The sequence below is a fragment of the Anomaloglossus baeobatrachus genome, chromosome 1, assembly GCF_048569485.1.
Source record: "Anomaloglossus baeobatrachus isolate aAnoBae1 chromosome 1, aAnoBae1.hap1, whole genome shotgun sequence".
Lineage (NCBI taxonomy): Eukaryota > Metazoa > Chordata > Amphibia > Anura > Aromobatidae > Anomaloglossus > Anomaloglossus baeobatrachus.
This window is the reverse complement of record NC_134353.1, coordinates 748,569,094-748,593,566: the sequence shown is the minus strand read 5'-3', so window position 1 is coordinate 748,593,566 and position 24,473 is coordinate 748,569,094. Positions and strand designations below refer to the sequence as shown.

The window sequence follows — 24,473 nt, the reverse complement described above, 5'->3', positions numbered from 1 at the left end:
TGTGACAGCCGGAGCTAGTTCAAGCCTGCCCGCCCACCTTCTCGGCAATGTGCAGACAGACACGGCCGGAGAGTGAAGTGCTGTGTGATGGCAGTAAGTATGAACTCCCCGATCACTGCAGCACTTGTTCTGCATTGAGGATGCAGTGCCGAAGCCATGGTACTGTATCCTCAATGCAGAATGTCCGCAGCATATCCGCAGGACATTCCGCAATAAAACCGCAGCATGTAAACAGACAAAGTTGTGCTGCGGTTTTCTGGGAGCTCCTGCGGAATGTCCTGTGGATGTATCCGCAGGACACTTTCCCCATGGGCACATAGCCTTATAAGCTTCCATGATTACTATGTCGTACTTTTTTTGCTCTTTAGCATAACACAGGTCCCCAGACTATGACCTGATTGCGGGGATCTCACTGACGGAATTGCTTTAAATGAGCAAATATCGTATTGGATAGCTGTCAATGATGCAGAGTAAGTAAAACCAGTCGTCCTTCTTGCACATCTCTCTGTGCAGGCTACTTGGAGGGAGTCTTGAGAATCACATACCCTCATGGGGCGTATACAGAACGCTTATTTAAATATAATAAAAAAAAAAGTTATCCATCACCAGCCAATCTTTGTTTCTATTTTTAATCAGCATTACACTTAGCAGCCATCCAAATATTGTATTATTTATGTGACATCTAACACACAGCCTACTTGTATACATAAGATACATACAAACTACAAATGTTTATTACAACAGGTTAAATTGCTACCTGCTCTAGCGTGGAGCAGTTACTCTCCAGGCCCGCCGCGCAGCTGTCATATTGTGCTTTCTTTTCATCATACTCTTGGGTCAGCTCCTAATGTGAAAAGGGCAAAGATTCATGTCAGCACGTACTATGATACCTCAAGCACATGGCATAGAGAAATGTACGTTCCTGTCAGTCAGCAGCTTGAGCCTGTCGTCCTGGCACATGGCGCGTTGCTTACTTAAACTCAGCAGATGTGTTTCATTCCTCTTTCACACATGGCGGGGGAGTATGTGTTCTGTCTGATACTTTAGACAGACACGTGTCTGCTAAACCAAATGTTATGAAGCAACTACTAGGATGACCTGTTGGAAAGTACCGAAACGGACTGCCTCTAAAGTCAATAAGTGCATGGAAGTGAACACAAAAATATTAAATTAATGTATTAAGTTGGTCCACATATACAGCAGATTTCTTTGTAGGCAGTTTTTACAATAAAATTCCATAAGTGACATTCACTGTGTTACCATTAAAGACAGCAGATTAAGAGGCGTTCAGAAAAATGTACACCCCGTTCAGATAAACGACTGGTATGGCATCTTAATTAGATTACAAGACAACAAGTATAACTTCAGCATGATGGATGAAGCCTTCCTTCTCCCCAAGTACAACAAAAATGGATTGCAATCTGACACATATCCAGTGTGCGTCAATGAGATCAGTGGCACTCACCCACAATAAAAAACTTTTTTCCTTATTGATCCAACTTCTTAAAATAGCAGTTACAAGGTATCCGTGATGGACATAGTATCAGATGCAAAGGGCCGGACGATGGCCATCTCGCAACGCTCAACCGCCTCTCTGTACATGCTACTCCCCTCTCCCCATGATGGATACTCTGACTGCTATTTTAAGAAGTTGAATCAAAAAAAAAAAAAAAAAAAGCATTTATTTTTTTTTTTACCATGGCTGAGTGCTACTGATCTCATTGACGCACATATCATTGTTTTTCCCAATTCCTCAATAACTCTCTTAACTTACTAGCCCTCACTGAAACCTGGATTCAGGATTCTGATACTACTTCCCCTGCTGCCATCTCTCATGGTGGTTTACACTTTACCCATTCACCAAGACCTGGAAACAGACATGGTGGTGGAGTTGGGTTACTCCTGTCCCCACAATGCACTTTCCAGGTCATCCCCCCAGCTCCATCACTCTCATTCCCATCCTTTGAGGTTCACACCATCAGGCTCTTCCATCCCCTTCCCCTCAGAGTAGCTGTCATATACCGTCCCCCAGGCTCACCCACCCAGTTCCTTGACCACTTTTCAGCCTGGCTGCCACACTTCATGTCCTCTGAATTGCCAACCCTGATCCTAGGAGACTTTAACATCCCCATGAACAGCCCCTCCTCCCCTTCTGCATCCCAGCTTCTATCTCTCACCACCTCTCTTGGCCTCTCACAACTCTCATCCTCAGAGACACATGAAGATGGTAACACCCTTGACTTGGTCTTTTTCCGCCTCTGCTCAATCTCTCACTTTGACAACTCACCTCTTCCCCTCTCTGACCACAACATCCTCTCCTTCAAGCTCACAAACCGTCGTCCACTCCAGCACACTCCCACCTATCACACATTCAGAAACCTACAGGCCATTGACTCTCAAACACTTACAGACTCTCTACACTTATCACTATCCCCTATCTCCTCACTTTCATGCCCTAATCTAGCTGTAAAGCACTACAATGACACACTCAGAAGCACCCTGGACCAAGTAGCACCCCTCACCCTCAGAACCTCCAAACACCGAGTAAAACAACCTTGGCTCACATCACAAACTCGATTTCTCCAGCGATGCTCTAGGAGTGCCGAGCGCCTATGGAGGAAATCCCGCACACCAGAAAACTTCATCCACTACAAGTTCATGTTAAGGACCTACAACTCTTCCCTTCACCTCGCCAAACAGACCTACTTCACCACCCTTATCTCCTCACTAGCCAACAATCCAAAAAAGCTCTTTGACACCTTACACTCCCTCCTCAGTCCCAAAGCACAGACCCCTATCACAGACCTTCATGCTGATGACCTGGCCTCGTATTTCACAGAGAAAATAGAAAACATCCGCCAAGAGATCAGCTCCCAGTCACTAAGCGTTGTGAATCCCATCCCTCGCCACATCCCATCCAGCTCACTTTCCACATTTGACCCAGTCACAGAGGAGGAAGTCTCCAGGCTCCTCGCTTCTTCTCGTCCTACCACTTGCTCTACTGATCCCTTCCCCTCACGCCTACTCCAGACACTCTCTCCGGTTGTTACCACTCACCTAACTAAAATCTTCAATCTCTCTCTCTCTTCTGGTATCTTCCCTTCCTCCCTCAAACACTCTATTATTACTCCATTATTAAAAAAACCTTCTCTCGATCCGTCCTGCACAAGCAACTACAGACCAGTCTCCAATCTCTCCTTCATCTCTAAACTCTTGGAGCGCCTGGTCTACTCTCGTCTCACCCGCTACCTCTCCTCTCACTCTCTTCTAGATCCTTTACAGTCTGGCTTCCGCCCTTTACACTCAACAGAAACTGCCCTTGTCAAAGTGACCAATGACCTATTGACAGCAAAACGTAACGGTGACCACTCGCTGCTTATTCTTCTTGACCTTTCTGCAGCCTTCGACACTGTTGACCACCATCTCCTTCTCTCTATGCTCCATTCTATTGGCCTAAAGGACACTGTGCTTTCCTGGTTCTCTTCCTATCTTTCTGGCCGCTCGTTCAGTGTATCATTTGCTGGCTCCACATCTTCTCCTCTCCCTCTCACTGTTGGGGTCCCTCAAGGTTCAGTCCTTGGCCCTCTTCTGTTCTCCCTCTACACTGCCCCAATTGGACAGACCATCAGCAGATTTGGCTTTCAGTACCATCTTTATGCTGATGACACACAGCTATACACCTCATCCCCTGAGCTCACCCCCGCTGTACTACAGAACACAAGTGACTGCCTGACTGCAGTTTGCAACATCATGTCTGCTCTCTATCTGAAACTTAACCTTTCCAAAACTGAACTTCTGCTTTTCCCTCCATCTCCCAACCTTCCTAAACCTGACATCTCCCTCTCTGTGTGTGGCACAACGATAAGTCCTAGGCAGCAAGCCCGCTGCCTGGGGGTTATACTTGACACTGATCTCTCCTTCACCTCCCACATACAATCTCTTGCCCGCACCTGCCGCTTGCACCTTAAGAACATCTCTAGAATCCGCCCCTTTCTCACAATGGAAACGACAAAAACCCTCACCGTGGCCCTGATCCACTCTCGCCTTGACTACTGTAACTCTCTATTAATTGGTCTCCCCCTAACTAGACTCTCCCCTCTACAGTCCATCCTTAATGCAGCAGCCAGGGTCACCTATCTGGCTAACCGCTACTCGGACGCCTCTGCGCTGTGCCAGTCATTGCACTGGCTGCCCATATATCACAGGATCCAATTCAAACTGCTTGTTCTCACCCACAAAGCTCTCCACAGTGCAGCACCCTCCTACATCTCCACCCTCCTCTCTGTCTATCATCCCACCCGTTCTCTACGCTCTGCAAATGACTTTCGACTAACATCCACACTAATTCGAACCTCCCACTCCCGAATCCAAGACTTCTTCCGAGCTGCACCAAACCTCTGGAACGCTCTACCCCAAGAAGTTAGGACAAATCACAACTTACTCAGCTTCAGACGCTCCCTAAAAACGCATCTTTTTAGGGCGGCCTATCACACTCCCTAGCCAAACTAATTTCACATAATCCCTCTACAACTTCTCAGAACATAACCCCACGTCAAACTCCTTGGCACCCAAATGCATCTCAAGGCTCTTGCCAACTGGTCCAGGAAGCCATCATCTATCCCCCATGAGCTGGCTGGATTGTCATTTTAAATAAACACTTGTACCTTGCCCCTCCCCCCATCTCATTGTAGATTGTAAGCTCTCACGAGCAGGGTTGCCATTTTTCCTTTTAAATACTGTAGCCTCTATAATTGTTACTTGTTTGTATATGTTTATGTATATGATATGTATATGTTCCTCCTGAATTGTAAAGCGCTGCGGAATATGTTGGCGCTATAGAAATAAAGATTATTATTATTATTATTATTATTTTCCCGCACCTGGGACTTGAACAGCTAAGCATCACTTTCTCACAATGGAAGATTGCGGAGGATTCAGAAGAGGCAGAAAGTGACGCACGCTTTCGGCTAGTGCAGCATTGTGCATACTATTTTTTTTCTGGAGGTGACATAACCAGGTATGTAGTATCACCATAAATTACTAATTAAAAAAAATCAATGTGTTATATTTTTAGATTTGTACAAACCTGGCATTTCTGGCGTAAAGGCCTTAACTCTTTAATAACAGGAGCCAATGCTGATTTTTTAGCTTCTATCATGGAGTTTAACTTCTTTACCTATTGAAAAATACAAAAGTAGCGTAAATTATAAAAATCATGGAAAGTTCACCTACAGGTAAGCCAACAACTGTATCAACTACTGTCAATAGCCTGTATTATACTGGGTGTATTGGTATCTATAAGCATTCAACTACAACGTATATTAAGAAACATGTTTTAAATGTATATTATTTTATTATTTTTATGTTATAAGTTATTAAGGAGAATGTATATATCCATGCTGTCAAATATGATGTCTTGAGGGACTATTTTTCCCTATTTGCAATATTTTTGCAAGGATTAATATGGATTTCAAACATACAATTATGTATACAAATAATGTATTTATGCACAATGTATCCTGTACACTATTATAAAGAATTAAGTAAGTTTGCAAATAATTTTATCCAAATTATTTTACGAGTTTGTCTAAAGATCCAATGCAAGCCTATTATTGTTTCCATGGTTACAGAGGCCAAACAAATTAAGCTAGCCTAATTTTGCTCTATGGTTAAATAAGTAGTTTATGTACCTATATTGGTACTACAATGCAAAATCTAAATGATTGGTTAACAGACTTTTTATTTTTATTTTTAACTGTGTTTTTAATTGAAATTTTCCACAAATACAAAAACAAAACATCATTGAGCCAGTGCAATATCTTAACAAATCTAGTACAGAAAAGCTTGTAGGTGAACTATAATAACTTTGTATCAGTACCAGAAAATTACGATATACAGATAAGCAAATTCAAAAATTAAAACATTAAAGTCAGATAAGACAAACCAGTCAAGATATATAAAGTGGAAAAAAAGGAAAAAAAATCCAATCATCTCTAATGTTAGTAATCTCGTTCATAGTATTTAAAATTAATCAGTTAGCAGATTTTTGCTATGTAATCTGATGACAGCATGAGGTAGAGACTGAGAAAAAGATTTCAGGGATGTGTCACTTATTAGGCAGTGTACTCTTTCCATACAATGAGGTTTTTTTTATAACACCAGGAGATCATTACTGCCCTTACAAGAGCTCATGTGGGCCCTGGTCAGATCACACCCCCTCCTCTGATAAGCAGCTCATTGTCAATAGACAATGTACACAGAATGATTATTGAGTGTGCAAGGTTAGCTTTTTAGGCTCTACTACATGTTACATCTAAAAACTCTGTGTCACAACTGCTGCACCCAGTAAACTTAGTGGTAAGAATTAGAATCTATTCTCCTACATTATGTTGCTCTTAGATGAGGTAAAAACCTGGTGACAAATTCTGTTAAGACTGTCTTGTAAATTTAGATGAATTGACTTTAATGGGGAAGGTATTAAGCCCCCATCACATTTAACGACTTAATAGCGATCCCAAAAACAATGTGACCTGATAAGGATCGCTGGTAAGTCACTGGGAGGTCGCTGGTGAGATGTCACACAGTCAGATCTTACCAACGACACAGTAACGATCTGCGACCTGTATAACTATCTCGGTGTGCTTTGGGACTGTGTTAGGAGGTCGTTGGTAGGCGTCAAACACAGCGATGCGTCCAGCCAAGCAGGACATCGCCTTTGAAGAAAATGCTCCTAACCATTCAGCAACGACTAGCGATCTCACAGCAGGGGCCTGATCGCTAGTAGGTGTCACACATAAGGAGATCGCTGTTGCATCACGAAAACGGTGACGCAGCAACGATCTCGTTAGCGATCTCGTTGTGTGTGACGGGGCCTTTAGAGATAAGTATAGCTAGTCAGCAGACTTTCTAATCTCATACAACTCTGACAAGACTGAAATCATTTATGGTGCTTAGAAAATTGCAGATTTACTTACCATGTTGGACATGTCATCTAGGGTTCGCCCCTTCATTTCATCTACTTCGCTCTTTAAGGCAGACACTCGCTCTAATTCTTCTTGGGTGTCACTGTACCCTGAAATTCCCCTTTTCTGTTCTATGGTTTGCTTTAAAAGAAAGAATAAAGATTAAATACACTGTACAAGTAATTATATTATAGCAAATAGCCAAATGTGCTAACGGCTTCCAACAGCTCTATTTATGGCGAGCGGTGGAAAAAAGATGGATGACGTTAACATCTCATATTAGACACAGGTTGTTCTAAAGAACTCATGTGTGAACTACATGTAAGGATCCATATGAAAGCTCACTATTGTTGCGGTGGCAATTTGGGTATACAATACTTTGTGATTCAATAATTTTTATTAGGTTTTCAAATTTTGTAAATAGAACAGTTATTACAAAAACAAAATGAAACACATTGTATCACATTACATCATGCAATATCAAACACAAATAATATAGACATATACAATAAAATAAAGGAAGAAATAATAAAATGTACATATGATAATAATAAAGTGTATATACGGTAATAATATAAAATACTTTGAATCACATGTGATCTCCACACAGCAATATGTGAATTCTAACCTTGATCAAAGTATGACAAAAGGGGCCAATTTATCAAGAGTGGCGTAGTATATAATCGCAGTATGCCAGTGTTGTAGGAGAAAAAGGCACTGAATCAATTAAACCGTACATAGCACTTAATGAATCTGACGCCTCTGGTGTCGTGCATCTGCTGCACTAAAAAAGCTACTCCAGTCAGAGACAAAAGACAGCGGGCTGATTTCAACTATTGAGTAAACACCAAAAGTTACAAAATTTTGGTACAACTCTTTGCCCAAATGCCACTTTTGTGGTGTTTAAGCTTTGCTGAAATGTCCCCAATGTGTATTGGAAGTAAGTTAGCCATCAACGATCTAACAAAGAGAAAGGTGTGCAGGGGGTGTTACACAATGACCCTGGTGGTCCTTCCAACGCTAACATTCTATGATTCTATGAAATCAATTCATTAATTTATATCAATTCATTCATATAATAAAAAGAAGGTGGAGCTTAAAAAATGTAATGTGTGGTCTGTCAAATTCATCAAAATGTATGCCACTTCCGTTGCGGACATTTGGACTTATATGGATTTCAGTCCCTGACTTCAGAACACGCCTTATCTTAGCGCGTGCCAGCTCAAAGATGCACAAAATTCATTGAAAGGTGCATACCTCTTAATAAATTTGGCGCATCTTATTCCAGCACACACTTCATCAAGACTAGTGTCAAAAAACTCCAGTTTTGATGAATCAGACTAAGGGGTGCTTCACACACAGCGAGCTCGCTGCCGAGATCGCTGCTGAGTCACGGTTTTTGTGACGCAGCAGTGACCTCATTAGCGATCTCGCTGTGTGTGACACTGAGCAGCGATCTGGCCCCTGCTGCGAGATCGCTGCTCGTTACACACAGCCCTGGTTCGTTTTCTTCAAAGCCGCTCTCCTGCTGTGACACACAGATCGCTGTGTGTGACAGCAAGAGAGCGACAAATGAAGCGAGCAGGGAGCAGGAGCCGGCGTCTGACAGCTGAGGTAAGCTGTATCCAAGATAAACATCGGGTAACCAAGGTGGTTACCCGATATTTACCTTAGTTACCAGCATCTGCAGCTCTCACGCTGCCTGTGCTGCCGGCTCCGGCTCTCTGCACATGTAGCTGCTGTACACATCGGGTTAATTAACCCGATGTGTACAGCAGCTAGGAGAGCAAGGAGCCAGCGCTAAGCAGTGTGCGCGGCTCCCTGCTCTCTGCACATGTAGCTGCATTACACATCGGGTTAATTAACCCGATGTGTACTGTAGCTATGGTAGGAGAGCAAGGAGCCAGCGCTCAGTGTGCGCGGCTCCCTGCTCCCTGCACACACAGCTGTGCGCTGGTAACTAATGTAAACATCGGGTAACCATACCCGATGTTTACCTTAGTTACCAGTCTCCGCAGCTTCCAGACGGCAGCTCCGTGCAAGCGCAGCGTCGCTTGCACGTCGCTGCTGGCTGGGGGCTGTTCACTGGTCGCTGGTGAGATCTGCCTGTTTGACAGCTCACCAGCGACCATGTAGCGATGCAGCAGCGATCCTGACCAGGTCAGATCGCTGGTCGGATCGCTGCTGCATCGCTAAGTGTGAAGGTACCCTAAAGGCCCCGTCACACACAGAGATAAATCTTTGGCAGATCTGTGGTTGCAGTGTAATCATGGACATATTGTTCCATTTGTACACAGCCACAAACCTGGCACTGATTGTCCACAATTTCACTGCAACCACAGATCTAACACAGATCTACCACAGATTTATCTCTGTGTGTGACAGCGCCTTAGATGTGAAAAGTAGAAAGTAGGTTACGCAAGTAATACTTCTAGCTCCATGCTGGCACTACTGTATGTGGCTTGTTTAAATGATCAACAACAAGCAGAATGATATTAGTGGCTGTACATATGAACAAGAATTTAGAGAAACCTGCTGGTGCTTAGAGAATAGTAAAGAAGGACAGAAAAAAAAAATAAACATATAGAACCAAATTACAGTTTTTAAACAATGGCAATCAAACCAACCCTCTGAAACTAAACTTCCAGTGATGATGATAGAGGAGGAAAGTGACTAACATACTGAGTGCAGTTACACATATTTAGACAGAATCAGAGCAAATGAAGAATGTGTGCAGAATAGATCTTTCCTTCTAGGTACACTGACGAGCAAAAGGGTAACAATATTTTGAAATTTTGACTCTCAGGCTCCATATGTCCTCATCCACTACAGTTTCACATGTGAAACTACCTTTATTTAATAGACAAATATCCTGATTATCTCATACATTAATTTGACTTGTAACTCTTTAGCATATGATTACTTATGCAGATTCTTGTCATGTCACTGTTTGCTCCTAAAATTATATATTTTTTTTCTTTTTAATACATTGTTAATCCACCTTTGGCTTTCAACACTGAATCCTTCAACTCTACCCACAAGTGTTTGATTGGGTTAAAGCCCAGGGACTGTGGGGGCCAATCCAGCACCTATACTTTATTGTCATTGAACCATTTCTTCACCAATCTTGACATATGCTTCGGGTTGTTATTCTGCTGGAACACTATGTCATCCTTATTTATACCCATAGTACTCGAATGTAACTCGTCTTGGAGGATACTTACATATAGCTCAGCATTGAGACCACCATCAATCCTGGTCAAGTATCCAACTACTTTGGCTGTGAAACAACCCCATATCATCATGCTTCCTCCACTGAACTTGAGATTCTCCAATTTCTCGATCCGTTGACCCCCTTTTTCCCTTGTGTCTTCCAGACTCATTTGCACCCATCAGAGCATAGTCTATTGATTTTCATCTCATAGCTCCAAATCACCCGTTTACAGTCTTCTATTGTCCACTCTTTGTACTTCTTGCAAGCTTGAGCTGACGCTTTCTTATGATATTAAGGGAAGACTTCTTCGCATTTTTTAGGGCCACCATTTCAGACTTGTGCAATGTGCATCACACAACTGTCATGATGGAGTTTGGCAATTTTCTTGGCCGATAGACCACTATCGATGACCTGGATGATGCCGCTTCTCTATTCTTAGGAAATCTTCATGGCTGCTCCTTGATTTGAACCAGTAATCTATTTCTTGGGAATCAACCTAATAACACATTAAGTTATTAGGGAATGTGAGAACAGGTTATAATTTGTAGTATACAGGAAGAAAAATATTTTTCCACCAACTGGAGCAAAACAGTAACATTGTAATGACATGACCATAACTAATCATATGTCAAATTTATGCATGATAGCCAAGATGATTGGCTATAAAATGATGGTAGTCTCGCATTTGAAGCTGTAGTGGATTGTGAAATATGGAGCCTGAAATTCAAAAGTTCAAAACACTGTTACTCTTTGGCTCGTCACTGTATGTTGGTATATAAAGGTACATCTAGGTATATGAGAGTCTTGACCATAGTGTTTAACAAAACACGCTTAGCCTGGGGCCTCCTTGCCATTCACAACATAACATCCAAACAGGTCCAAGTTTTGGATAATAGTTGGATCATAATTAGGGCCCTAAGAATGGTACATAGGGATCCCTTTGAGCCGGTATGGAAATTGTTGCCAAGCGTATTCCTGGAGGACAAATGAGAGATGAGCTCCAAGCTCACTTAACTTAGCTGTAATTGTAATTGTGCCCAGCAATTTAGATATGTGTGCTGACAGTTTCCTGTATCCAGCCTTTATTCACTCTAAAATCATCTGGAGAGCATAGGAAACCTGTGATAGACACGCTCAGAGTTGAGACGACACTTCAGCTGTGTAGAGAGCAATGTTGAGCACTTGTGTTGCCTGGGGGCATCCAGTCATGGATCTGACCTACACTTTTTTGAAGGTCACAAATAGACATCTATTTTTCCTAGATGATAATTCCGGTATGTTTACAATTCTATAGATAAAATACGATAAAAGCAATTTATGTCTTTAATCCAATCAATTTTTATTGTAGGAAGTTACATTACAAAAAAAAGGAGAGATTCAGGTATCATTGGCAATAATACACAAAGAAAACAACGCTGTAACATGTGGTAGTGTCACCTTTGATTATGATTCACATTTCCTGTCACACCACCACCAATCATGTCTGATGCAAGTTGCAACTTTTTTAGGTTAATCAATACCCAATACGTATAGAATCAACCTACCAATTTACTCTTTAATCCTCAAAATGAGGGATCCAAACAACCAGAACCAGAGAGTTAAGGTCCAGTCACACTAAGCAACTTACCAGCGATCCCAACAACGATAGGGATCGCTGGTAAGTTGCTAGGAGGTTGCTGGTGAGCTGTCACACTGCGACGCTCCAGCGATCCCACCAGCAACCTGACCTGGCAGGGATCGCTGGAGCGTGGCTACACGAGTTGCTGGTGAGCTCACCAGCAACCAGTGACCAGCCCCCAGTCTCCTAGTTACAGCACACATCAGGTTAATTAACCCGATGTGTGCTGCAGCTAAATGTGCACAGAGCAGGGAGCAGCGCACACTGCTTAGTGCTGGCTCCTTGCTCTCCTAGCTACAGCACACATCAGGTTAATTAACCTGATGTGTCCTGCAGCTAGCTACATGTGCACAGAGCAGGAGCCGGCAGCACAGGCAGTGAGAGCGGAGGAGGCTGGTATCAAAGGTAAATATCGGGTAACCAAGGACAGGGCTTCTTGGTTACCCGATGTTTACATTAGTTACCAGCCTCAGCAGAAGCTGGCTCCCTGCTCACTGCACATTAGTTGTTGCTGTCTCGCTGTCACACACAGCGATGTGTGCTTCACAGCAGGACAGCAACAACTAAAAAATGGCCCAGAACATTCAGCAACAACCAACGACCTCACAGCAGGGGCCAGGTTGTTGCTGGATGTCACACACAGCAACATCGCTAGCAACGTCACAAAAGTTGTTCGTTACCAGCGATGTTGCTAGCGATGTTGCTTAGTGTGACGGGGCCTTAAGAAAGGAAGATAAGAAAAGGGAGGGGAGAGAGAGGTGGGGGAGAGGGGGAGAACCATGGATGGTTGCAAGGAGGCAACCAGGGAGGGGGAGGGGGGAGGGAGGGAATTGGATGGCGTTTTGGGGTAGCCCGAGCAGTAACAACAGAGATTTAAACACCTTGACTATTGACATGTGGTATGGGTGAACTCCCTGCGTAACACACACTTTGAGCCTATTTGACCCGTTTTTAATTATCAACAGTTTGCCCTGGAAACAGATGCCTGACAGGGGATGCATATACAGAGTTTAACCACGTGTCCCAAATCTGAAGTATTTTGTTTTTGGCGCGGATGGAGTGAGCCAGACAGAACTCGTATTGGCATTGGAGATTAATTCGGTTATATAGTTCAACTAATGTAGGCGTCTTTGGGGATTTCCAGTGCAAACTTATGCAATATCTGGCAGCTACTAGAATGTGAACTAATAAACCCCTGGATTCCCAAGAGAACTCCTCTATACCCACGTTTAGCACTGCCAGAGCCGGATTCGGATTAATACGATTGCCTGTCAGCTCACCCATCAGGCCAAACACCTCCAACCAGAATGAGAAAACCTTGGGACAAGCCCACCAGCAGTGACCAAGAGTACCCCTTTGGAGGCAGCCCTTCCAACAATGTGGCGAATAATTTGGGAGGAACTGTGCTAGGTTGGCTGGGGACCGATACCATCGCAGGTGTACTTTTTTCAGTTGCTCCAGATGATTTATACACTTGGAATATTTTTGGATATTTGCTGATGCAGAGTGCCAGTTTGAAGGTGAGGTAGAGACACTCAACTCCACGTCCCATTTATTCATATAAGGAGATTTTTGCTCTTCGGGGGGGTTATTGAGCCATTTGTATGTCGAGGAGATACCTTTGGATTTAATTATCTTTTTAAATACCAAAGCTTTTGTTGTAGGTAACAGAGGCTTTGACTTTGGAGGAAATTTAGAGGCCAGAAAATGACTAATTTGGATGTGTTGATAGAAACAGCCCTTTAAAGAGGGGTGTTCCCGTACTATTTCATTAAAGGGGTTAACACCCAAATCAGAGTATAGATCCGCCAGCACTGTAATGCCCGATCCCTCCCACCTGGCCAGATTCAAAAAGGGGATTTGAGATTCCAACGACTTGAGGGAGATCTCTGAAAGAGGAATCTGAATCTTATGAATCAAGTCATTTCGCCAGACCTCCAGGGAGGCTGACATGGTGGGAACACTCGGGGAGAACCGTGAACGGCTCAAATATTCTGCTTCCATCATTCTTCTGACCGAGCCCTGGCGGGACAGGAAATTTTCAATCTGAGCCCATCTATGTGAATTACCTGGACGCCACCATTCCTTTAGTGATTCAATTAGTAAGGCTTTATAATATGCCGTTATGTTTGGGGTGCCCAATCCCCCTAAGTCATATGGGGGGTATAACACTTTACCTGCGACCCTAGCCCTTTTATTACCCCAGACAAATTTGTTAGTCAACGATTGAAGTTTCATCAGGGTTTTGTGAGAAATTTTGATGGGAAGGCATCTGAGCACATACAATATTTTGGGTAAGAAAACCATTTTAAAGGACTGTATCCTGGCCATCCAGGACAATGATATTTTTTCATATCTTCCCAATTCCTTTTCTAAATTTTGGATCAGAGGTTCCAAATTTTCTTTAATTAACATCTGCGATGGTGTCAGCTTAATACCCAAATAAGGTATCCCCCTGTCGCACCATTTGAATTGAAAGGCCCCCTCCAGCGCACTCCTGGCCTCCGCCGGTACATTAAATGGCAGTATCAAAGACTTTGCCGCATTAAGCTTATAATACGACACTTTAGAAAAGTTTGATAATGTGTTCACCACTGCTGGAATCGACACTGCAAGGTTAGAACAGGAAATTATCACATCGTCTGCGTATAAACCAAGTTTATGTTCAAATTCCCCAACTCTTATACCAGAAATGGCTATGTTTTTTCGTATAGCTTCCGCCAGAGGTTCTACCACTAAAGCAAAAATAGCGGGAGACAATGGACACCCCTGGCGGGTGCCATTACTTATTTGAAATTTAGATGACAGAAACCCCGATGCCAACACTGACGCATTTGGGTAAGAGTAGAGGGCTAGAATGGATGACTTGATGTTCCCCAAGAACCCGAATTTTGTTAGAACTCTCTCCAGGTATCCCCAGTGCACCCTGTCAAAGGCTTTTTCAGCATCAAGAGACAGGAATGCACTGGGTTCACCCGATATCTCCACCAGTCCAATCAAGTCAAGCATCCGTCTGGTGCCATCCTTAGATTGCCTCCCTGTCACAAACCCAACTTGATCTGGAGCCACTAAGGTCGGGATCACTTTGTGAAGTCTATCTGCCACTAGTTTGGCATAAATTTTAACATCACAATTTAGGAGTGAAATGGGCCTAAAATTACCCGGGGTGTCTGCAGGTTTCCCTGGCTTGGGTAGCGTGATAATTATCGCTTCTAAGTTGTCTGGAGAAATTGACCCTTTATTTTGCCAAAAATTGAAGGTTTTTGACATAAAGGGGGACAGAGTGGATGTAAATTGTTTGTAATATTCGTATGGCAGCCCATCGGGGCCCGGGGCAGAGTTAGACTTAGTCATTTTGATGGCACCTATGATTTCATGTGTAGTAAAGGGAAGATTAAGTTCCTCTAATTGCTCATCTGAGACCCGGGGAAGATCCAGGGTGTCTAGGAAACCCTGTATATCCACTTGAGTCGGCTGTGACGTATTGGAATCATATTTTAGATTATACAGGGCCTCATAGTATTTCGCAAATGCTTCTGCTATTTCAATGGGATGTCTAGTGATTGTTCCGTTCGGGTCCCTCAGGAATTCTATTTTAGATTGGATCTCACGTTTTTTCGTCCTTCTTGCCAATAAGGACCCCGCTCTATCCCCCATAGCATATAATGTCGATCTATTTTTTTTAAGATTATGTTCGTATTTTTGCAGGAGTAGGGATCTTAGTTGGAATCTATGGGTTACAATTTCTTTAGTCAAGTTAGGGGATGCTTTGGCTTTATTCAGGGATTCAAGGTGATGAATACGGGTTAATATATATTTAATATCTGCGTCTTTTTTCCGTTTTTGGATGGAGGCTATTTTTATGAGCTGCCCTCTGACTACGGCTTTATGAGCAGCCCACAGGGTCTCGTCAGAAATTTCCCCATTATTATTAAGTTTAAAATATTCTGTTAACACTGACTCTACTTCATCATGTACCTTCTGCCTACCAATTTATGTCTTTGCATATAGTTAGAAGGCAATAAGGTTCTACAAAGTTGTTTGTTAACTCACTCCAAAAATCTAGTACAAAAATAAATACATTTTTTTTTCCAATTTAAAGTTTTATTGAGTTTTCAAAAAAAGAAACATACATGAGAAGAACACGGAACCGTGCTGAAGCAAATAGCACTCATCGACAATCTGAACGATAATAAACTATCATGGGCTTCATAATGGAATATCGAAGATTACATTGATACATGGATACTCATTTTAAACCATATAAAATAGTAAAACAAAGAAGAAAGCTAAAGGAAAGAGGCAGTCATGAAGTGTAAAGAGGAAAGAGCGGGTCAGAGAAAGAAGTGAAAGGATAGGAAGTAGGACGCAGCAACCGGGACTAATACATTGTTTGTTGGACCAAGACTTGTCAAAAGGGCGGTATATTATCTGAAGAATAAGGGGGCCAGGGTATCTGTCTTCCAGGAGTTAGAGTAGCTCCAGAAATTTTTTACACGACAGGAATGATTCCCACTGAAACCATTTGGTGGCTGTCTCTACGGTTTGCCCACGTGACTGGGCCATCACCATTTCCATTCGGTGAATCACATTCACCTCCATTACCCACTCGTCCAGCGTAGGGGGGGTAGGATCCTTCCAACGTCGTGGAATTACTGTCTTGGCAGCCTGGAGGAGGTGACCTAAGATGGATTTTTTATAGACCTTTTCAGATATGTTAAAGATATACAATAAAACTGCTTCTGGGCGGCTTGGGACTGCAATCCCGGTGACCTCATGGATGACTACTAGTACTTTGTTCCAAAAGACCGACAAGCTCGGGCAGTACCACCAGATGTGTGACATAGTGGCCCCCCTGCGCTCCACAGCGCCAGCACGTATCAGGAACTTCGGGACACCACGCATGGAGAGATGCTGGGACCCTGTACCACCTAGAAAGTATTTTATAGCTGGTTTCTTGCATTCTGGTGGCCACCACTGACCTGTGGGTCAGACGGAAACAGCGCTCCCATTGATTCCAAGGGAACGTCTGATTGAGCTCTGCTTCCCATGCCCCACAGAAGCGAGGGGGGGACGTCTCTGCCGCGCTTGTCAGAAACTTGTACACCCTTAAAATTGCATGGCGCGTGTCAGAAGACCCACTACAAAGATTTTCAAAAGGTGTTTGGGGCGGACAGAGGGACATGACAGTGTCTTGGGAGGTTATGAAGTGTTTGAGTTGGGCATATTCAAAATGGAACGGCAATTTGAAGTTGCGATTCTCTACAATCTCCCGGAGCGGAAGGAGGAATCCCCCTGGGGCCACCTGTTTTAATCTCAGGGGGTTTAGTTTCGTGCTGCCCAAAAAGTTATTGGACGATGCTCCTGGCTGGAACTCTGGATTGTCAGTTAGTGGCATAAGGGGTCCTCTAGGCTGGATTATGAGGTTGCGTGATGGCAAAGAGTGTATTGTTTTCAATGTTTGTTTGGTGCTATAGGACATCTCAATTTTATGTTTGGTGAGGAGAGGCCAGGTCCACGGCAGGGTCGGTATTGATAAAGGGCATAAATTCTGCGCCAGACCAACCCAGAGCTTGGACTCCGAGCAGTGCAGAAGATCCAGGACCCTTGCGTAAGCGGCTGCCATGTAATATCGCCTACAATCGGGCAAACCCGCTCCTCCCGCGTAATTGGTGCTAGTTAAGACGCTGCATCTCAAGCGAGCGCGCTTCTTGGACCAAACAAATTGATTGAATAAGCGTTGTGTCTTGGCCCAGTATGCTGCCGGGATGTAGATGGAACCGTCTGAATTAAGTACAACAGTCGTGGCAAGGCCGTCATCCTGAGAGCGCTAATCCTGCCAAACCACGATAGAGTACCTTTTTGCCATGAGGCCAAATCTCCCTCAAGTTTTGACAGAAAAGTTTGATAATTTAATTGGAAGAGCCTAGCCAGGTCGGAGAGGATCTTTATTCCCAAATATCCGATACTGCCGTGGGGTGGCCATCTAAAGGGAAAATTTGGTTTAAGAGCATTTACCAGTATTAGGGGTAAAGAGATGTTTAGGGCCTCTGATTTATCAAAATTAATTTTGAAGTTGGACCATTTGCTGAAGCAGTTTAGCTCCAACATTAGTGACGGGAGGGAAGTGAGAGGGTTGCATAGGTAAATAAGAAGATCATCGGCAAACGCGGCACATTTATGCTCCCGCTTGGCGATCCGAATACCTTGTATATCCGGGTTATTCCTGATGGCCGATAACAGATGCTCCATCACCAAAACATAAAGTAAAAGTGACAAGGGACATCCCTGCCGGGTCCCATTCCGGATGGAGAAGGGTTTCGACAGAGTGCCATTAATCTTGAGGTATGCAGTCGGGGAATGATATAAGGCCATTATCTTGGATGAGAAGACAGGTCCCAGGCCTATATGCTCCAGTGTCTGTGAGAGTGACTGCCAGGAGACTCTGTCGAAAGCCTTCTCTGCATCCAAAGATAGCAGCATCAAAAGAAAGTTTTTTAGTATGTGCGTGTTGAATTATGTCTAGGGTTTTTATGGTATTGTCCCCCCTGCCTCCCTTCCCGGGACAAACCCGACTTGGTCTCAATAGATCAGGTCAAGGAGCAGAGGGCCCAATCTGTTTGCCAAAAGCTTGGCATAGATTTTTAAATCTACATTAAGGAGTGATATTGGTCTAAAACTGCTACATGCCGTGGGGTCTTTACCAGCTTTACGGATCAGAGAGATATGGGCAGTGGTTGAATGGGGCGGGAAAGGGACAGAGTCCGAAATTGAATTGAAGGAAAGAAGCATTAAAAAGGTGCTAACTGTTCCGAAAAGGCCTTGTAAAATTTGGCAGGGAATCTGTCTGGTCCAGGGCTTTTATTACCCGTTGTGTCACGGATCACCATCAACAAGTCATTCAATAAAAATGGACTTTCCAGGTCCTCAATTGTGGAGCTACTGGAACGTTTAAAAGGTGAGGGCATTGAGGGGCATCTGTCATCTGAATCAGGGGGTTTGAAAGGCAGATTATATAACTTGGAGTAGAAATCATGAAAAGTGTTAGAGATGTTAGGGGTAGCGTAGAGTAGTTCGTCGCGTGGGTTCTTGATGCAAGGTATAAGGGTGTGGGCTCTCCCTTCTCTCAACGCATTAGCCAACAACCTGCCCGGCTTATCTCCAAACTCATAAAATCTCCCCTTTCCTACCTGTATCAGGCGCTTATATGAGGAATCTAATAGTTTTTTAACCTCCATCCTGGCCTGTAGAACAGCCTGTAAGTTCGTGGCCGATAAGGCTCGCTTGTGAATGAGCTCCTGTTTAGAGACCCTATGAAGAGCTTTTACTATATCTTGGGCCCGTTCTTTTTTGATACGGGACCCGTGTTTAATAAAAATACCTCGTATGACACATTTCAATGCTTCCCACTTGTAAGTGGGGGCTGTGTCATCTACTGAGTGGTCTTCCACAAACCTAGTGATAGAGGTCTGAACGTCTGCAACACAGAACTCATCCAGCAGCAACGACTCATTCAACCGCCACGACCCTTTGGGGGCCGAGAGAGAAGGAATCTCAATCGAACAATAGACCGGCGCATGGTCCGACCATAGTATGTTATCCATCCCAGTATGTCTGATCCAGGGGAGGGCATTGTGCTGTAATAATATGTAGTCAATGCGACTGTATGAGTCTTGAGTCTGGGAATAGAAACTGTAGTCTCTATCAGACGGGTGCTTCAGTCTCCAGGTGTCAAACAATTGAATGCGCAATAAAGCTTTTTTAATACGTTTAATGGTGGTGTAAGCAATGTTAGATTTCCCCCTGGAGTTGTCCAAAGTGGGATCAAGAGTGACATTGAGATCGCTACATAAAATTACTGTACTGTATTAGTGGGATCGCGGCGTCTACCAGACGGGCAACAAAACTGTCCTGCTTTTGATCTGTGGCATATGCATTAATTATTGTTAGTGTTTGATCCCCCACCTTCAGCGAGAGGATAATATATCTTCCCAGACTATCTGTCGTGCACTTTAGGATTTGATGTGGGAGGGATTTATGAATGGCTATCGCCACACCTTTAGAACGGGAATCCTGGTTGTCCGAGGATACCCATGTCTAATAGTACTTATTTTTGAGAATGGGGGCATGTCCTTGTTTGAAATGGGTCTCCTGAAAACACACCACACTCACCTTCCGCTTATGGAGGTAGTACAATATCTGTGATCGTTTCTCCGGAACATTGAGGCCCCTGGCGTTAAAAGAAGCGATAGTTAGGTCAGCCATCTATAAGGGAGTGAAGTATTAAGAGATGTATGAGAAAGGGGATCGAACACGATCAGCCTGGCCGCCGGAAGAAGGGAGAGGATGGTATTTGGGGTGAGTAGAGTATAGCGGAGAAGAAAACACAAAGAACATCAGGTGAAAAAACCTTGCATAGTATGCTAATACCAAACAAACGTTCCTAGGGAACATATCCGCCTTATCTTGGCGGGATAGAGGATCCCAACCTATTTGGGGAAAAAGGATGTCAGACATAACCAAGCAGATCTCTGGATATGCTGAAAACATTAATGATAACCATAAATACCGGCAAAAGATTTAAATGCTGATATATTACGGGCAGTGAGTAAACTTTAAAAGCAACAAATAAAGGTAATTTGGCTTTGAATAACTGTAGATAAAATAGATCATATAGGCGTACGCGGCCTCTATGCCTCTCTATGTCGGGTAACGAGAGCGACCCGCTCCACGGCCCCGTTCTCCTCTCGGGGGTAGTCCCTTGTTATACCCAGAAGGTGGGGTTGGTCTGGTGGGGATGATTCTTTCCCTGGGGACCCAGGGCTGGAGCAGGGTAATGGGCCAGGTCCCGATAGGGATTGCGGGCAGGCCCAGGGTCTTGGTGAATGCCGGGAGGTCCTCTGGAGAACGCAGGACCCGCCATCGTGAGTCCTTCTGTACCGCCAATGAGAATGGGAATCTCCACCGGAATGGTAGTCCCTTTTCTTTTAAAACATCCAGAAGGGGCTTAAGAGTAGCACGTTGGGCTAGGGTGTGCCTGGAGAGATCTGGCATTATACGGATGGGAGAGCCGTTGTACGATAGGTTCGGCTTCTTCCTGGCTGCTTGTAAAATGGCCTCCTTTGCAGCAAAGAAATGCACCCTGCACACAACATCTCTTGGGCGGGGGTCCTCTGGATCCAGGGGGCGTAAAGCCCTGTGGGCTCTGTCAAGCTCTACAGGGGTTCCCGGTGGTTTCTTTAACAAATTAGTAAAAATAGAACGGAGAACAGCAGGGATATCTGGGGCCGCAATCGATTCAGGAAGGCCTCTAATACGTAGATTGTTCCTTCTATTTCTATTCTCTTGGTCATCTATATGTTGTTGAAGGGCGAATAATTGCTTGGACTGATTCTTTACTGTCTCTTGGATAGCTTGAATAGAGATTTGGGAGTTTGATTGCTGCTCAGTAAGGGTGTCGACTCTATGGGTAAGTGAGGAGAGATCAGACCGCAGTTGGATAAATTCCTGTTTACATTCCGCCACCACTTGATTAGCCAGTGCTGCAATGTCATTCTTGGTGGGGATCGCTTGTAACAGTGACCGCAGATCTGCTAAGGACGCAGGGCGACCCTCGCTCGCCGAAGTGGCAGCATGAGACATATTGGAGTATGCATAGAAAGAGTCCTACATAGCTGGACCGTATATCATTTTCTGTGTATTGTGGGGATTGTTTATGCCCTCCCACGGCGGTGGCACAGCCACAAGACGAAATGGAGGGGCCCCCAGCGACATGGGCCCTTTGTTTAGGGGTATCAGAGAGCCTCTCTCCAGGACCCCGTCTGTGTCCATCTGGCTCTCAGCCCAGGAGGATCCCGTACCCCAGCTATCTGGAGAGGTGAGGGGTACCTCCTTCTGAGGCATCCCCCAAAACTCGGCAGCTGCCTCCAGTGACTCATGCAGTCCTCCTCCGTCTCCAGGTCCCCCTGGTGGTCGTGTGGCCCCTGTCAGGGGAAGGTGACCCGTGCGGCTATCATCCCCTCTGGTGTGGGTCCCTCACAGCAGGTCCCCCCTCTTTCCCCGCACCTGTATCCTGTAGTCAGGCAGTCCTTCAGGGGTGTCAGCTGCTTCCTCCCCTCCTGCATCCACGGCCTTTGTAAAAGTGCCTGATGATTCCTGAGCTGCGGCCGCTCTGCGTGGATCCTGCTTCTGCAGCGCCCGGGGCTGCAGCAGTGAATCATCACCTGGGCCCGAACACGTATGCAGACCTCGCGCACACACCGCAGCTCCTCCGAGTTCGCTGGCGCCGGCTGCGGGTAAGTTGTAAGAACTCACCAGTCCCAGTGGCAGTGTAGTGGAGCGCGAGGCAGGAGAGGTCGCGGCCGCGGCTGTCCCGTCCTCCATCACCGATCCTCCAGGCCGCGTCTCAGGTAGGCGGGGGCCATCTTGGAATGGCGCCAGCAGATCCACCGCTCCTCTCGCCGCGGGGTTCCCGTCTGTGTTCGTCGCCGCTGTGGGTCTCATGGCAGGTCCTCTCACATCACGGGGTGCCTCCGCAGCTTCGTCCCTCCTCTGGTTCCCCAGCCCTGCCACTACTTCGGGCACCAGGACAGGGACAGGTTCCAGCCCAGGCTCTGTAGGCCACAGCTCTTGTCCCGACTGTGAAGTCGCCCCAGACTCCCTGGAGCGGGTGAAATAAACTACAATATTATTCTAAGGAACAGGGGGGCGACTTGGGGTGCTGGTCTTGTTCTTTTTGGCAGCAGATTTGCCCATTGTATATTGTAAAGCTGGCTTTGTGAGGAATTATACAGAGGAGCTCCAGAAAGCCATGTCCTCACTCAGCCATGTCTAGCTCCGCCCCCAATAAATACATTTTATTAAAGGTGTTGTATAGGACTTTTATATTGATGGCCTATCCTTAGGTTAGGTAATCAATATCTGATCGGTGAGGGTGCGACAACCAGCTAATAAGCTGTTCCCTGAGCAGGCTCGATGTGCTCAGTTGGGGAGCTTCACAGCTCCATCAATTGTATAGTGGATGAAGCTGGGTACCACACATTCGCTCGCCTGCACCAAGAACCGCTCATCGGCGAGGGAACCGGGTGTCACAAACCCACTGATCAGATGTTGACCCAGCATAGGCCATCAATATGTCTTGGAAAAACCCCTTAAAAGGGAGTACATGGTAGGATATCTAGGTAGGATTTTGTTCAAATCAAAGTTTATTAGAATAGAAGAAGATAATCAAACAATTGCACAGCGCGCAGGCTGAGGGTATATATCCAAGCTAGCTGCTAAAAACACAACAGTTCTTTGACTACACCTGCGCCACTGGCGACCAAAAATAACAAGTACAATTCGTATGTGTTTGAAATAGGAAGAACAAGTTGAAAAAAAAGAGATAAAGAAGAGGAGGTGGAAGAAGAATTTAGAGACAGTAAAGACAACAGAAACGTGGGAAAGTAAGATGAAAGGGGAAGGGTACAAAGAGTTCCCACCCGAGTGGACGCGCCCTCCTACATCAAAACCACATTTTCAAGGCTAACCTTCTAGGTACAGAAATAAGAGAATGGAAAATTACCTACATACCTGCCCCCCCGTGAATCCATAGACCCATATCCGGTGAGTCCCTGAACATGATCCACGGGGCCCACGTAGCATCAACTTTGTCCTTGTTGCCGAGTGTCTGACCTATCAAGGTCTCCATCCTGAAGATCTCGTTGCACTCTGCTATGAATTCATCCCGTGATGGGATTCTAGTTTGCTTCCAATATCTTGGAATTAGGTTTCTGGCAGCTGTTAAAAAATGTCTTAATAAACCTTTCCTAAACCCTGAAGCAGAAACATTCCCGAGGGACAGGAGAGCTAACTCTTTTGTGGGCCGGATCTGCCTCAAGGAGAGTTTATTGAGTAACTGGAAAATGCTCTCCCAGAATGATCTCACCGGGGGACATGACCACCAGATATGAGTGAGGGTTCCCCTCTCCTTTTGGCATCTCCAGCACACATCAGAGGCTGATGGAAAGGCAGCATGGATACTCACAGGACACCTATACCACCTAGATAGGATCTTGTAGCACCTTTCCTGTGATATCACATTCAGCGAAGTTTTACCAATAAAGAGAAGGATTTTGGTCCGCTCCTCAGCCGAGAATGACCTCCCCCACTCTCTCTCCCATTTCCCAAAGTACCCAGGCAAGCCGTCCCTCGCACCTCTGCATCTGAGAAACAAGTCATACAAGGTCGAAATGGTATGGCCTGGAGGATCCTTCTCTAGGCAAAGGGCCTCAAAGGGTGTGAGTGCCCTATAGATGTCTACCCTCCTAGCCATATACACTATAAAACTTTTCAGCTGTTCGAAGAAGAACCACATATCTTGAGATTTGTTGATATCTGAAGAGTAATTATCTAGGGGTTTAATACCTGTGTCTGAGATAAAGTCACGAATAATAGGATGGTCACTCTTCCTTTTATGGAGGAATGTTGATCTATGGAAACCCGCCTGAAAATCTGAATTACTATGGACCGGTGTCAATGGGCCTGGAATGGAGGACAAGTCAAGATATTTATTACCTCGGGACATAAAATTCCGCAATTGCTTTGTGATAAAGGGTACTGTGATAGAGCTGGAGCTGGGTGGTGCTCTGGTCCAAATAACTACCTTCGGATCAACATCAGATTGCGCGCCTTCGGCTTC

General features: G+C 44.8%; 1 protein-coding gene across 2 annotated transcripts in view; it reads right to left on the bottom strand.

Moving 5' to 3' along the window:
• The window catches only part of IFT81 (intraflagellar transport 81), a 264,881-nt gene that overhangs the window by 66,609 nt on the left and 173,799 nt on the right, over positions 1-24,473 (bottom strand). For both annotated transcript variants that reach the window (XM_075341832.1, XM_075341833.1), the window contains exons 13-15: positions 6,975-7,103; positions 5,087-5,176; positions 758-844 (exon numbers count right to left, since the gene is read on the bottom strand). In XM_075341832.1, the coding sequence (XP_075197947.1) occupies positions 758-844; positions 5,087-5,176; positions 6,975-7,103 (306 nt within the window). The remainder of the gene's footprint in view (positions 1-757; positions 845-5,086; positions 5,177-6,974; positions 7,104-24,473) is intronic.